This window comes from Delphinapterus leucas, chromosome 7 (genome assembly GCF_059928025.1).
Source record: "Delphinapterus leucas isolate spDelLeu-1000000601 "Yukka" chromosome 7, BTC_Dleu_Yukka2, whole genome shotgun sequence".
Lineage (NCBI taxonomy): Eukaryota > Metazoa > Chordata > Mammalia > Artiodactyla > Monodontidae > Delphinapterus > Delphinapterus leucas.
The window spans coordinates 49,656,194-49,668,515 of NC_143135.1; the positions used below are offsets into that span (position 1 = coordinate 49,656,194).

Sequence of the window (12,322 nt, forward strand, 5' to 3'; positions counted from 1 at the left end):
CAGCCTGACTCTCCAGGGACAGAGGCTTCGGAGAAGAGGAGGCTATTGGTATTTTCTGTAGGCCAACGGGGTGGGGGCAACAGACTTGAACTCTACCAGTCACCTCTCTTCCTCTGCCACCCAATGAGTGTGGGGAGACGAGACACTCTAATCATGTGGGAGCCGGAGGCCCAGGAATGCAGAGAGACAACGTCCCCCCCTCCCGCAGGGCTGCTCTCTGGGGGCATGCTTGAGCTGGGTGCCTCACCTGGGCCGTGAGTTTCTGCCTCTCCTCCTGGAAACGCTGCCTCTCCTCCAGGACCTTGACCTTGGCACCCTCGTACTTGGCAGTCATCACCTCCAGCTCCCGGGCAGAACTCTGTGCCTCCCGCTGCATCTCGGCCAGACGGGTCTCAGCCTCAGCACGCACAGCTGCCAGCTCTTGGCCGTACTTCTCCCGGGCCTGGTCCAGCTCCACTTCCAGGAACTGCCGGCCGAGGTTGGCCCGCTCGCCCAGCCCCCGGTTCTCCTCCGCCAGCAGGCCGTGAGCCTTCTTCAGCATGCTCAGCTGCTCTGCGTAGCTGGCCTTCTCTGCCCGCAGCTGCTGGGCTGCTCGCTCCTGCTCTGCCACCTTCTGCCGCAGGGGCACCAGCTCCCCGAGCTCGCGCTGGGCCCGCAGCAGCTCTGCCCGCAGCCCACCGGCTGCCTGCTTGCTCTGCTCCAGCTCCTCTCGATGGCGTTTCTCAGTGGCTGCCTGCTCAGCCTGCAGCTGCTGGCACAGGTGCTTAGCGGGCAGCAGCTCGCTCACCAGGGCCTGCGTGCTGGTGTGCTCAAGCTGCAGGGCAGAGAGGGCCTGCTCCTTCTGGAAGAACTTCTCCTGCCAAGCCTTCAACTCTTGGCCCAGCTCTTCCGCTCGCTCTGCCTGCGAGGCCAGCTCCTGCCTCAGGCTCTCGGAAGCCACCCGCTGCTTCTCCGCCTCCTCCCGGAGGGTCTGGACCTCCTCCCGCAGAGCGGAACTGCGTTCCGCGGCCCTGGCGCTGCTGCTGGCCGTCTCTGCCTGGAGCAGACGCAGCCTCTCTTCCAGCTTCTGACTCTTCTCTGACTCGGCAATAACCAGCCGCTTCAACTCCTTGCTCTCGCCTTCCTTCTCCAGCACCTGGCGGTTCAGGATGGACACCTCCTCCTCCAAGCTGCTGATGAGGCTGTTTTTCCTCTCAGCCTCCTGCTGACTCCGGGCCACCTGTGCCTTCCACCCATCCTCAGCCTTGCCGTGCTCTTGGGCCTTGGCGCGGAGGGTGGCCAGCTCCCTCTGGACTGAGGCTAAGGTGTCCTGACCGCTCCCCAGCTCCTGGGCCTTCTGCTCTAACTGGCCCCGCAAAGTCTCCAGAGCACTGGCCCGCTCTGCGTGGGAGGCGCGCTCAGCCTCGAGGCTGCGCTCCAGGCTGGAGGACTTCTCCTGATACTCGCAGACCTGTTGCTCCAGCCTGCTCACCTCTGCCCGCAGAGCCTCCAGCTCCGGGCCTGTTTGCTCCGTCTTTCCGGTAGCCTCAGACTGGGCTCCCGACCCGGAAGCGTCTTCTCGGCTGGCCGTCCCTAGAGACTGTGGACACTCCTCCTCTTTCCCGGCCAGCTGTTCCTTCAGCCGCTCCACGGTCTGCTGAAGCTCCTTCAGCTCTGCCCCCTGGGCTGCCTCCTGCCCACGAAGCTTGGCCAGCTCCTGATCCTTCCCCTCCTTTTCCATCAGGGCGCGGGCCAGTGCCTCCTGCAAGGCGGCAAACTCCACACGCTGCTCGTTGAGGGCATTCTGCAGCCGCATCTCAAGCTCGGCCTTGGCGGCCTTCTCCAGGGCAAGGTCGGCTTGGGCCCGGCCCCGCTCCTGGGTCAGCCGCGCCACCTCCCTCTCCTGCTGTCCACGCTCCTCCTGCTGCTGCCCCTGGCTCTCCATCAGCGCGGTGCGCAGCCTCTCCAGCTCACTGCCCATTTGCTCTGCCTCACGCTCCATGGCCTGCAGTGCAGCCTGCGTGCTGCAGAACGGGCGTCCCTGATGCTCTTTCAGCCACTCCGACTCTCTGTCTCCTGCCCTGGGCGGCTCCTTGAGTAGCTCCTGGGAGGCCGTTTCATGCTGCTCACCCGCCTTGCGCACCAAGGCCTCCAGGCGGACCACCTCCTTGCTGGTGGCAGCCATCTTCTCCTGCAGAGCGGACAGGTCGTCTGCAAGCTTCTGGGCCCTGACCTCCTTCTCCTGGACCTGCTGCAGGGCCCTGGCCAGGCTGGCGTGGAGCTGAGCAAGCTCACTCTGCTGCCGGCCGATCTGGAGCTCGCTGTGGGCCTCTATCCCTGCCACCTTCTCCTTTGCCTCCTGCAGCTCCTGGCGGGCCTTCTCGCATTCCTCCTTCAGGGTCATCAGCTGTTCCTGGAATATGGCTCCGTACTGTGCCTCCTCCTGCTGGCTGTCCTCGTACCGCTCACGCCAGGTGGCCACCTCCTTGGCAAGCTGCTCACACTCACTCTCGGCCTCGCGCTGGGAGGCGATGGCCTCAGCCAGCTCCTGCCGCAGGGCTTCTGTCTTGGCCTGATGGGCCTCCCCGAGCTGCTGCAGTCGGGCCTCCAGCCCCCTGCGCCCAGCCTTCTCTTCTTCCAGCTCCTGCTGTTCCTGCTCGTGCTGCTCCACCAGGCTCCGGACCTCCGCCTCCAGCCTGGAGATGCATCGCTGCTGCTCTTCCAGGATGTCTGCAGCCCTGTGCTTCTCCTCTTCCAGGCTGCCCTTGGTGACCTTCAAGGACTCCTCAAGGGCCCGGACCTGCTCCTGGAGCTGGGCCTTCTCCAGGGCCACCGTTTCTCTCTCGGTTGCTTTTTGCTGCTCAGACCTCAGCTGGGCCTTCAGCTCTGCCATATGGGCCTGCGCCTCACACCGCTCCTGGTGGGCTGCCTCAGCACGGGCATGGAGCTCCTCCACCTTCTGGCTCAGCTCTGCCTTCTCCTGCCGGGCCTGTGTCACCGAGGTCTGGGCACTGTCCCGGGCTTCACTAGCAGCCTGAAGCTGCTGTTGCAGGACCTCCAGCTCAGCGGCCTTCTCCTTCCCCAGTGCCTCCAGCTGCTGGAGGGCCGCATCCCTCTCCCGTAAAGAGGCCTCCTGCTCCTCAGCCGCAGCGGCCAGCTGCTGGGCGTGGTCTCGCCGGGTGGCCTTCTGCTCCTTGGCGGCCTCTTCCAACTGCTGTTCCTTCTGCTCCAGGCTGCTGCTCAGCTGTTCCACCTGCTGGCGGAGGCTCTGGGAGGCCTGTTCCTGCCGCTGGAGGGTCTGCGTGAGCTGCGCCTGCTCTGTTTGGGCCTGCTGCTTCAGGCCAGCCAGTTCTTGATCCCGCTGCTGGATGGTGGCATTGAGGGTGGCGAGCTCGGAGGTCATCGTGGCCACCTGGGCAGACAACCGGGCCCCTTGAGCCTGAGAGGCCTGCTCCAGCTCTTCCTTGGCCTGGCCAAGGTTGGACAGGGAGCCCTGCAGCTCGGCAATCAGGCTGGCCAACTGCTGCTTTTCTTCTTCAAAGTGGCTCCGCTCGGCAAGCAACTTGGCTTCCCGCTGGCCCAGCTCAGTCTCCAGCACCTCCACTCTGGCTTGGAGCTGGGTGTTGTCTGCAGCGAGAGTGGCTGCCTCTTGTTTGAGAGTCTCCAGCTGGTGAGATAAAGAGACAAACGGGGCTCAGCATGACTCCTCGGTCCCCCGGCCCCTCTGGGGATTGAGGACCGCCAGGAACCTGAACACGGCGAACGTGGGTCTGCAGCAATCCCAGCACACAGGTCTCACCCCTGCCCCTGAGATCCTACCTGCAAGACATCACCCAGCACCTCGCCCTTCTCCCGGGGTGGGTTCTCCCGCAGCTGGGCCAAATGTTCTTCCAGCTGTGAAAGTTTTCCCTGAAGGATTTCATTCTTCTCTTCAAGGCATTTCTGGGCGTATACAAGAGCCCCATGTTAACAGAAGTGGAACAGGCACCAGATTACCACACAAACCCTTTTGAACATCAACAAAACATAAGACCCTATTACCTGATTACCAAGATCTCCTTTTGCCCTGACCTAGGGGAAAAGTTGCAGAAATCAAGGACCTGGGACCATGAGAGACCTGACTCTCTAGCCCTGGTACCAGAGCTCAGTTAAGTCAAGTGACCTGCTCATTTCTTCTCCAAGGCTGCTGAGTTTACTCCAGATTTCCTCACTGTATGCCCTTCCTCACTCATGTCTTGACTCTCAGATAATCCAAAAACCCATCAGCTTAAAAATATCCCAACAGCCTGAGCATCAACAGCAGCAGCATCCCCTGGTCCCCTGCCCCACTTTACACCACTGTTCACTAAGTACCTACAATAGGCCAGGCACTGTGCTGGGTACCTCTCTGAATTTCTAACCTACCCAACAGATCTGGGAGGTAGCTACTACCATCCCTTTTTTTTTTTTTTTTTTTCCTACAGGGTAAGAATCTGAAGCTCAGAATTGTGCTTTGCCCCCGGGCTACATGGTTATTAACAAGTGGCAGAGCTGGATTCTTAGTAGCAATAATAAATAACAGTAACTAATTCACTGAGCGCTCACTCTGCACCAGACAATGTGTGTTCAGTGCCCCACATGCACTATCTGACTACGGATGATGAGGCAGCTACCCATTCTTTTTCCCATCTTAGGAAAAGGATGCCTAGAAAGAAGTCAAGTAACTTGTCCAAGAGCCACACCCTGTAAACAGCAGAGACAGGATTCCTAGGTGTACTGGCCTGAAGCCCACTACAGCACACTATTAAGCCTTGAAAAGTAGTCAGCATAATTCCCAAAGGCCCCAAAGAATAGAGCGGTAAACGGAATTCAGCTTTGAGTGTGTGGTCAAGACTGTGGCCCTGACTTCCCCAAGCAGAGGGTTACCTTGTCCTGCAGGGCTGTGCCGAGCTCCTTCTCCAGATGGGTCTGCTTCTCCACCCACTCCCGAGTGGCCTTGCTGTGCTCTTCTGTCAGTTCATTGAGGGCCCCCTGTAGTTGCTGCAGGTGACTGGCAAACTCCCGCAGCTGAGACAGACAAGAGGGAACACCCATCACCCAGGGTCAAAACTGCCAACACCACTGCTATCTGCCCCCTGAGCTCCAGGGCCTGGACAGCTCCCATTAGCCTTCCAACCTTCCTCAAACCAATCGCAATTATTCACGTCTCTGACTCAGGACTACAAATCAAAACTTAGGGCCACCAGCCGGTCCCTGGCAGCAGCCGGTTACGGAATGAGGACATTCTTCTCAACCCTCTTTGGGGGAATTTTCCAGACCAATTCAAGCAAAGGGGCTTCCAGGTGGGGGCCAGAAACCTCAACACTCACCTTAAAGGAAAGGTCCCCATTCTCTTCGGAAAGCTGGTTAATTTTGCGATCCATCTGGCTCTTCTCTGTCTTCAGGTCCTGGCACTGCCTCAGAGTTTCGTGGAGCCGTACGGTGAGGCTGCAAGGGAGAGGAGCAGTGAGGAAAGAGCATATCTCCCCTCTCTCGGGAGTGCGAAGGACGGTAGGGAGCACTGTACCTCTCATTCTTGCCACGGAGCTCCTCAAGCTCCCTGGGCTCCAGCGGACTGGCTGTCTGCTTCTCGTGCAGCAGAGCCAGGCGGTCGATGCGCTGCTGCATCACGGCTATCTGCGCATCTGCCCCAGAGGAGGGGAGGACAGAGGAGAGTTAGCACAGGACTAAGGGGAGGAGGGGGAGGAAGGAGGAGGCGTCCAATCCCGGGGAAAGGAAGGAGGGTGGCAAGGACAGAACCAGCTTCCAGGAGGTCAGCCTGACAGGCCCAGGGCTGAGCTCTAAGCATCCGGGCCAGCAGAGGCAACAACACGGAAGACAGAGGGGCCACGCCTCAGACAAGCCCAGCACTTCCCCGGATGAAAATCCCAAATGCTGCCCGTTAACACACATCTGCCAGCGGCCAGCCACCTACCCTTCTCTGTGAGGAGCTTGCGGTTCTCGGCCAACTCCAGCTCCAGCTCGTCTCGATTATTTCTCTCATCTGCAAGCTGCTTCTTCAGCCGCCTCATCTGGAATTGTGGGGTCTGCAGAATGTCACCCATGGGGGAGGCTGGAGAACCTGGGAGGAAGCTGAGGAAGGAGATGGTCCAGATGCCATGGTCAGAAACCGACGTGAGGGCTGAAGCTACCGACCACAGGCGGGGCTGGGGGAGCCCGGCCCTATGGTTGTGAGCACCGGCTGCGGAGCCCAAACACCTGGGGTCTGTCTGCAGTGCTACCTCGTGCCTTATGACATGACCCTGAGAAAGCTTTTCTTCTTCCTCCAAGCCTTAATTTCTCTATGGCCTCCCCCGCCCCCATCGCTGCAAAAGGAGTGCATTCCCTTTGCCTCTACAGAGCTGCACTAGGAGAACGGACTTTAACACCGTCTCCAGGGAAGCAAGAAATTCCATAAACAAAGAACAGCCTTTGAGAGGCCTTCTGCCGAGGACAGATCCCAACCAATTCCCCCATTAGTACTGGGGCAGGGGAGGGCATCCCAGATCTACAAGATACTCCAAGCACTCTTGATGACATACGGGGCTGGTCAACAGCTTAGCCTCTAGGATGCAGGGATCTGAGGACTGGATGTTGAGGCCCCATCCCAGGAGAAGAGGCCCAGCACATACTTGTTCCCACTGGAAGAGGCGACTTTCTGTAGCTCTAGGAAGCGAACCTCCCTCTTGGCCTGGTGGCTGGGTGGGGAGAGCTCTTCAGAGATGGTGCTGGAACAGGGGGAAGGGACAGGAGCTAGAGGGGAAGGAGTAAACAAGCCAAAGAGAGGTTAGTAAGAGGGTGGACAGATTTGCATCTTTATGCAATTTGAGAACTCGCCTTAGTGGGAATGAATCCAGACACTTATAGGTAAGCTGCAGAGGGAGGCGCTTGGACAGAACTTGAAGCCTGGTGTCTGGGTTACCCAGAGGTCAGTGCCCTAAGCCAAATCAAGCAAGGGGCTTCTGTTTCCACAGATCACCAGCACTCAAAGAGCGCAGTGAAGTGACTGTGTCCCCCGTGCTCAGAGACTGGACCAAGTGCTCACGCTTTTCCCTCAAGCCAACCCTGAGCAGATCTCCTCTCAGCCCCAATGACCTGACCTCTCGAGTCAGAACCACCAGCCTCCTTGCTGAAGCCCTCCATTCTGAAATTGTGCACTGCCGGCATGACTTCTTTCTCAAAACCTCCTCTTCCCCTGGTTCCCACGGTGACCTTCGCATGGCCCTCCTACTTCTAACACCGGGTCTCCGTCTCCCTCACCTGCTCCTCCCGCCTCCCTCTCCCACCTGCCCTCCAAGCCCCAGAGCTCTGATGGGGCCCGTGTGCTCTGCCCACGGTGCCCAAGGCTTCAATGGCCATCCATACACAGACTTGCAAGCCCACAGCCTGGCCCAGAGCCCTCTCCTGCATTCTAGACTCACATCTGCAACATCTCCACCTGAAGGGCTGACGAGGAACCTGAACACAAGGAACATCCAATTCAGTGGCTGGATGAACGTGCCTAGACCCACACCTTACACCCTGTTGCCGTCAGACGGCTCTTCCAAACAGGCAGCACTCTCACTCTTTCTGATGTACTTCCAGCAAGACACTTGGTAGATTCGATATCTCCCTGTTCTAGCACTTATTCCTTATCATACATTCTGGTTTATGTATCTGCCTTCCCACCTAGAACACGGGCATTATGTAGGAAAAACAATTTTCTAAGACTGTGTACTCCCAGCTTATAAACCTAGAGTAATGACTGTTTAAACTATAAAAAACAAAAAAAGAAGTGTGTGTGTGTGAGGGGAGCGGGGGCGGGTAATCAAGGAGAACCCACAGCAGACATGATCACTTATAAATGTTCTGCTTAGCTGCTGCCAGGCGCAAGAAGGAGCTCTGTGGGAACTGGGATGATGGCAAGATGGCCCAGAAATCAACTTACCCCCTTACACACGTTTCCTAAGCACCAACTCTGTGACTTGTGTTGGGGCAAATCCCCACTGCACTTCCAGACAACTCAGCATCCTAGCACTCCCCAGCTCAGAAGAGAGGATCCTTGGGAGTGATCCCAACTTACCTTTCTGTAAGAAGTTCTCTGAGTCCTCATTCAGGTTTAGCCCATCCTCATGGTCCAGCACAAATTTGAGAATGACAGCTAACTCAGCCTGGACCACAGACAGAGAAAGAGCATCATTTAGGTGTTCGGGAGGCCCGAAGGGATGGAAGGCACCATCCTGGCCGTGCCAGCCCTAGGAGCCTGCTGGAGCCCATTCTTCCTCTCAGACCTGAAGACCCATGGTCCAGCCAAGAACACTCCACCAGAGACATGGTCACCCTACTTGTCCCCAGCCCCTCTTCTCCCCTAAAGATGCACCCAGGGTGAGACAGAGGTCCAAACTGACTTCGCTCCTGACCATGAGATGAGAATGGACAAGCAAAGTAATGCAGTCAGAAAGCTTTTATACATAACCCTGTTGGCCTCTTCCAGCTGACCTCACTGTTGTTCTTTGTCTGAGTGAGAACTCCTCCAGGGCTCAACCAAAGCTTAGCCACCAGCAGGTATAATCTTGCCTTCTCTGTTTGAATTCCAAAGCTACAGAGTTTATCTGATTTTCCTGGCCATCTCTGTAGTTCCTTATTCCTTTAGAATTTGTTTCTACCGGGTCTATGATCAGCTTGGAGCAGAGAAAAGGTTAAAGAAAGGAAGGAGCCACCCATGCCTCCCACGCCACTACAACCCCCAACCCCAGAGACGAGCCATGAGCTAAGTGAGTACGAGATGGGATGACTCAACATTTCTACCACCACGTGAAAGGCCACAGCTCTCTGGACACTGCCCCACCAGTCACCTACATTACCCACTGTGGCATCCCAGCTGCTTCTGCTCTGGAAAATAAAGGACAGCTGCTCACATAGGAAGCAAGGAAAACATCAGGACCCATATGGCAGGTAGTTCCTGGAAACCAGGTCAATTCCCTCTCTAATGAAACAGACGCACCAACTCTTCACTTAGGGACCATGCAGAGCAGGGGAGAGGACGTAACCGCTCTGAGCTAGACTGTCATGGCGGACAAAGACATTCTCACTAATCCTTCCTACCAGAGGAAAAGAGGAAGAAATGGAGTGAGTTTGTGTGAAACACACACACGTACATACGGGAACACATATACGGAGAAAGAACAATTTCTATGTATTATCCAAACAGTTCAGGTACGGGTACAGTTAAATTTACGTACATGGAAAGGACGTGGAAGTATATCCTTTAAAAGTTAGTAGTTACTGATGAGAATGAGATTACTGGCAACTGTTATTTCCTTCTTTGTGCTTTTCAATATCTTCCAGACTTTCTATAATGAATGGCTATAACTACTATAACATAATTTTTAAAAAGAACAACATATGCTGTTTAAAGAAAAACAACTGGAATGAGGTAAAACACAGGCAAGACCTGCTGGGTGGGGTGGAGGCACAAGGGCTTACCTGAATCTTGTATTCAAATTGTTCCCAGTCCCTGGGACTTCTGGAGCTCATGGAGGAGTGGTATAAGAGCAGCATGGTCATCTAGAAGCCAAACAGGAGGCAACCACTGAGCAGGGCTCTCTTCTCGGTCCCCAACCCCTGCCCCATTCTGGGGACTCTGAGCTATTCTGAGACCCTTCCAAAGCTCCTAGAATTCAGCAGCCCCAGGCCGCTGCCCTTAACTGCATCAGGAATCACTTGATTGAGGACTCAGTGCTCACTGTGCAAAAAGCCAGGTGCCAGAATTCCTGCATAACTAAATTCCTGGACTCATGGAACCCTGGGTATGAAGCTTAAGGCATCATCTATAGGCCAGCTCCCAGAAACAGAAGAGGGAATGAAGTGTACTGAGCTAAAAAGAAAAATGTGACGACAGCTGGGTGAGGCCTGATTCCTGCCAGGTCTCCATTGAGGCCACAGTAATGATCTAGTCAACCTCTCTGTCATAAAGGTGGGCTCCTAAAATCCTTGGCTGAATCAGCCTCTGCCTCACTAGGTAGCTGCCTGGACCTACCGCCTACCTCCACGAGGCCCAGAAATAAAGCCCGACCACTTCTTCTGGGTTAAGAGAAGGCCCCTCTGCAGGCCCTTCTGGTGCCACCCTCCCCCCAGACCAGTCTGGTATTCCACAGGTACCTTGGCAAGTTCCAGCTCTGATCCCTCCATCACCTTCTGCACTGACACCAGGCGTTCTGGAGAAGAGGGATGTTTTCGGTTTTCTGTAATGACAACAATGTAGAAAACAAGGTGAATTTCCTGGGGACCATCCCTGAGATCATCAGAACACCTCACAGTCAGAGGAGCAGAATGGCTGGTGGGACCAGGAGATGCAGGGCTCCTTATTCCTAGGTCCCCTCTTGCCCAACATACACGTTTCCACCTGAAGTTAGTTCTATCCTGGATTGGTCCAAGGACTACAGGGATAGTTCAAGAAGAAAGGAGGCTGGAATTCACAGCAGCTCTGGGGCCTGACATTGCACTCACCTACCCACGCACCAACTCCCACTCAGCACCACAGAGGAGGAGCCCAGAGATTCCAGGTCACTCAAGAGTTTCATTCCAACTGCGGCTGCAGAGGAAGCCCGCCTGCAGCTGAGTCAGACCAGGGCTGGGACACCTGGTTCTTATGCTGCCAGAGGGGCAGGGCTCAATTACTAACACCCTGCTTTATCTAAATCCATTATCACCTTTCTTATAATTCTCTTGAGGTGGGGATGGTAGATAGCTCCCGTGTCAAAGATGAGGACTCTGTCCACAGCTATATGAGGGAGGGGAATTGACAAGTGCTGTGCTAGAAGCTTTGCATGTGTTATTTTTTTAAATTCATTCACTCATTCATTTATTTGGCTGCACCGGGTCTTAGCTGCGGCATGCGGGATCTTCGTTGCGGCATGCGGGATCTAGTTCCCTGACCAGGGATCAAACCCAGGTCCCCTGCATTGGGAGCGCGGAGTCCTAACCACTGGACCACCGGGGAAGTCCCCGCATGTGTTCTTATTTACTCTATCCATCAACCTTAAGAGCAATTACTATGATCTTCATTTTAAAGACAGGGAACCCATGTCCAGAAAGGTCACACCAACAGTAGAGTAGAAGGGCCAAGATTTCAAATTTAACCTGCCTGTGCCCCTATACCTATCACCTAAGCAATTAATTCAATGTTATCAGGGGAAAATGTTTTTCTTGCAAGGGTAACATGGATCCTTCTGTCTCCTTGCAGTGGGAGGAATGGGAGCCCAAGGTGATGAGTCCCCAAAACCGACCCTCTGGCTCTACCTGGATACCGAAATGGGCTCTGGGACTGCAGGGACACTCCTCCCCAACTGGTGCAGGCATCACCAGGCCCAGGGAAGCCGCCCCAGTTGTACTCATCTTGGTGGTACGGAGTGGGCAGCCTCGAGCCTTTGCTCCCCCAGATACCTGGGACCTGGTTCTTCCAGGTCCAGATACCCAAGTCCCAGGAGCTGAGGAAGCAGCTCCTTCCCAGCTAGATAAGAAAGGTGCTTACTCTGCAGAAAACTGCACACAAATTCCAGTCTCTCTGGCACCGGCTGCTGCAGGATCTGCTGCCCTTCGTCAGTGCCATGGCTAGAAAAAGAGCAAGTATTAGAACCAGAGTACTTAGCAATCCTTCCCTCCTTGCTACTGCATTACATACCACCTTCCCATCCCTTCAGGTTGGATCTGTGCTGGATCTGGGGGAGAACCAGACCAGACATTGGAGGCAGGGGAGAAGATACCAAGACACCATTTAGCCAGAAGGAACTGTGTTGTGGTTGAGAAGTGGGGACTTGAGGCATGAGGTCCTCCTGGAAAAGATGGCATTTGTGAATATCAAAAAGCTCTGTGGGAAGGGGGTCGAGAGGCGATGGAGGCAGCACAGATGACTGGCAAGCTAGGACTGATAGCCTTCAACGGCTCAAGTGTAAAACGTCAGGATGCCTGCGAATGTGGCTAGAGTACGAGTCAGAGAAGACTATGGAAAGGGAAAAACAGATCTAAAAACTGAAAGAACAGGAGGGAACGAGGCTCTGAAGTGACAAGGCAAAGTTCACCACACACTGAAGGCTGAGGTGGCCTCCAAGAGGCCAGGCCAAGGGACAATCACTCTCCATCTGTGGCCTTTGCGGTGCTTGTATTTGTTTAAGTGGAAAGGCAAGCCAAGTGTGGAGAGCAATGAGGGCAGGGAGGCAGCAGGGGGCGTTCTCACACTGCCCTGGCCCCTTGACCCCGGCCCCTCAGGCTAAGTGCAGTTTCATTTTCAGAAGGGACTACCCTTACTTCAAGTTAGAAAGCTGACTTTTCTATCTAGGCTACGGCT

General features: G+C 55.5%; 1 protein-coding gene across 7 annotated transcripts in view; it reads right to left on the reverse strand.

The window, feature by feature from the left end:
• Positions 1-12,322, reverse strand: part of NUMA1 (nuclear mitotic apparatus protein 1) — a 74,049-nt gene that overhangs the window by 9,640 nt on the left and 52,087 nt on the right. For all 7 annotated transcript variants that reach the window (XM_022565795.2, XM_022565796.3, XM_022565798.3 and 4 more), the window contains exons 4-14: positions 11,510-11,589; positions 10,138-10,220; positions 9,463-9,543; positions 8,060-8,147; positions 6,630-6,750; positions 5,933-6,090; positions 5,525-5,642; positions 5,328-5,445; positions 4,885-5,025; positions 3,799-3,921; positions 248-3,646 (exon numbers count right to left, since the gene is read on the reverse strand). In XM_022565795.2, the coding sequence (XP_022421503.2) occupies positions 248-3,646; positions 3,799-3,921; positions 4,885-5,025; positions 5,328-5,445; positions 5,525-5,642; positions 5,933-6,090; positions 6,630-6,750; positions 8,060-8,147; positions 9,463-9,543; positions 10,138-10,220; positions 11,510-11,589 (4,510 nt within the window). The remainder of the gene's footprint in view (positions 1-247; positions 3,647-3,798; positions 3,922-4,884; positions 5,026-5,327; positions 5,446-5,524; positions 5,643-5,932; positions 6,091-6,629; positions 6,751-8,059; positions 8,148-9,462; positions 9,544-10,137; positions 10,221-11,509; positions 11,590-12,322) is intronic.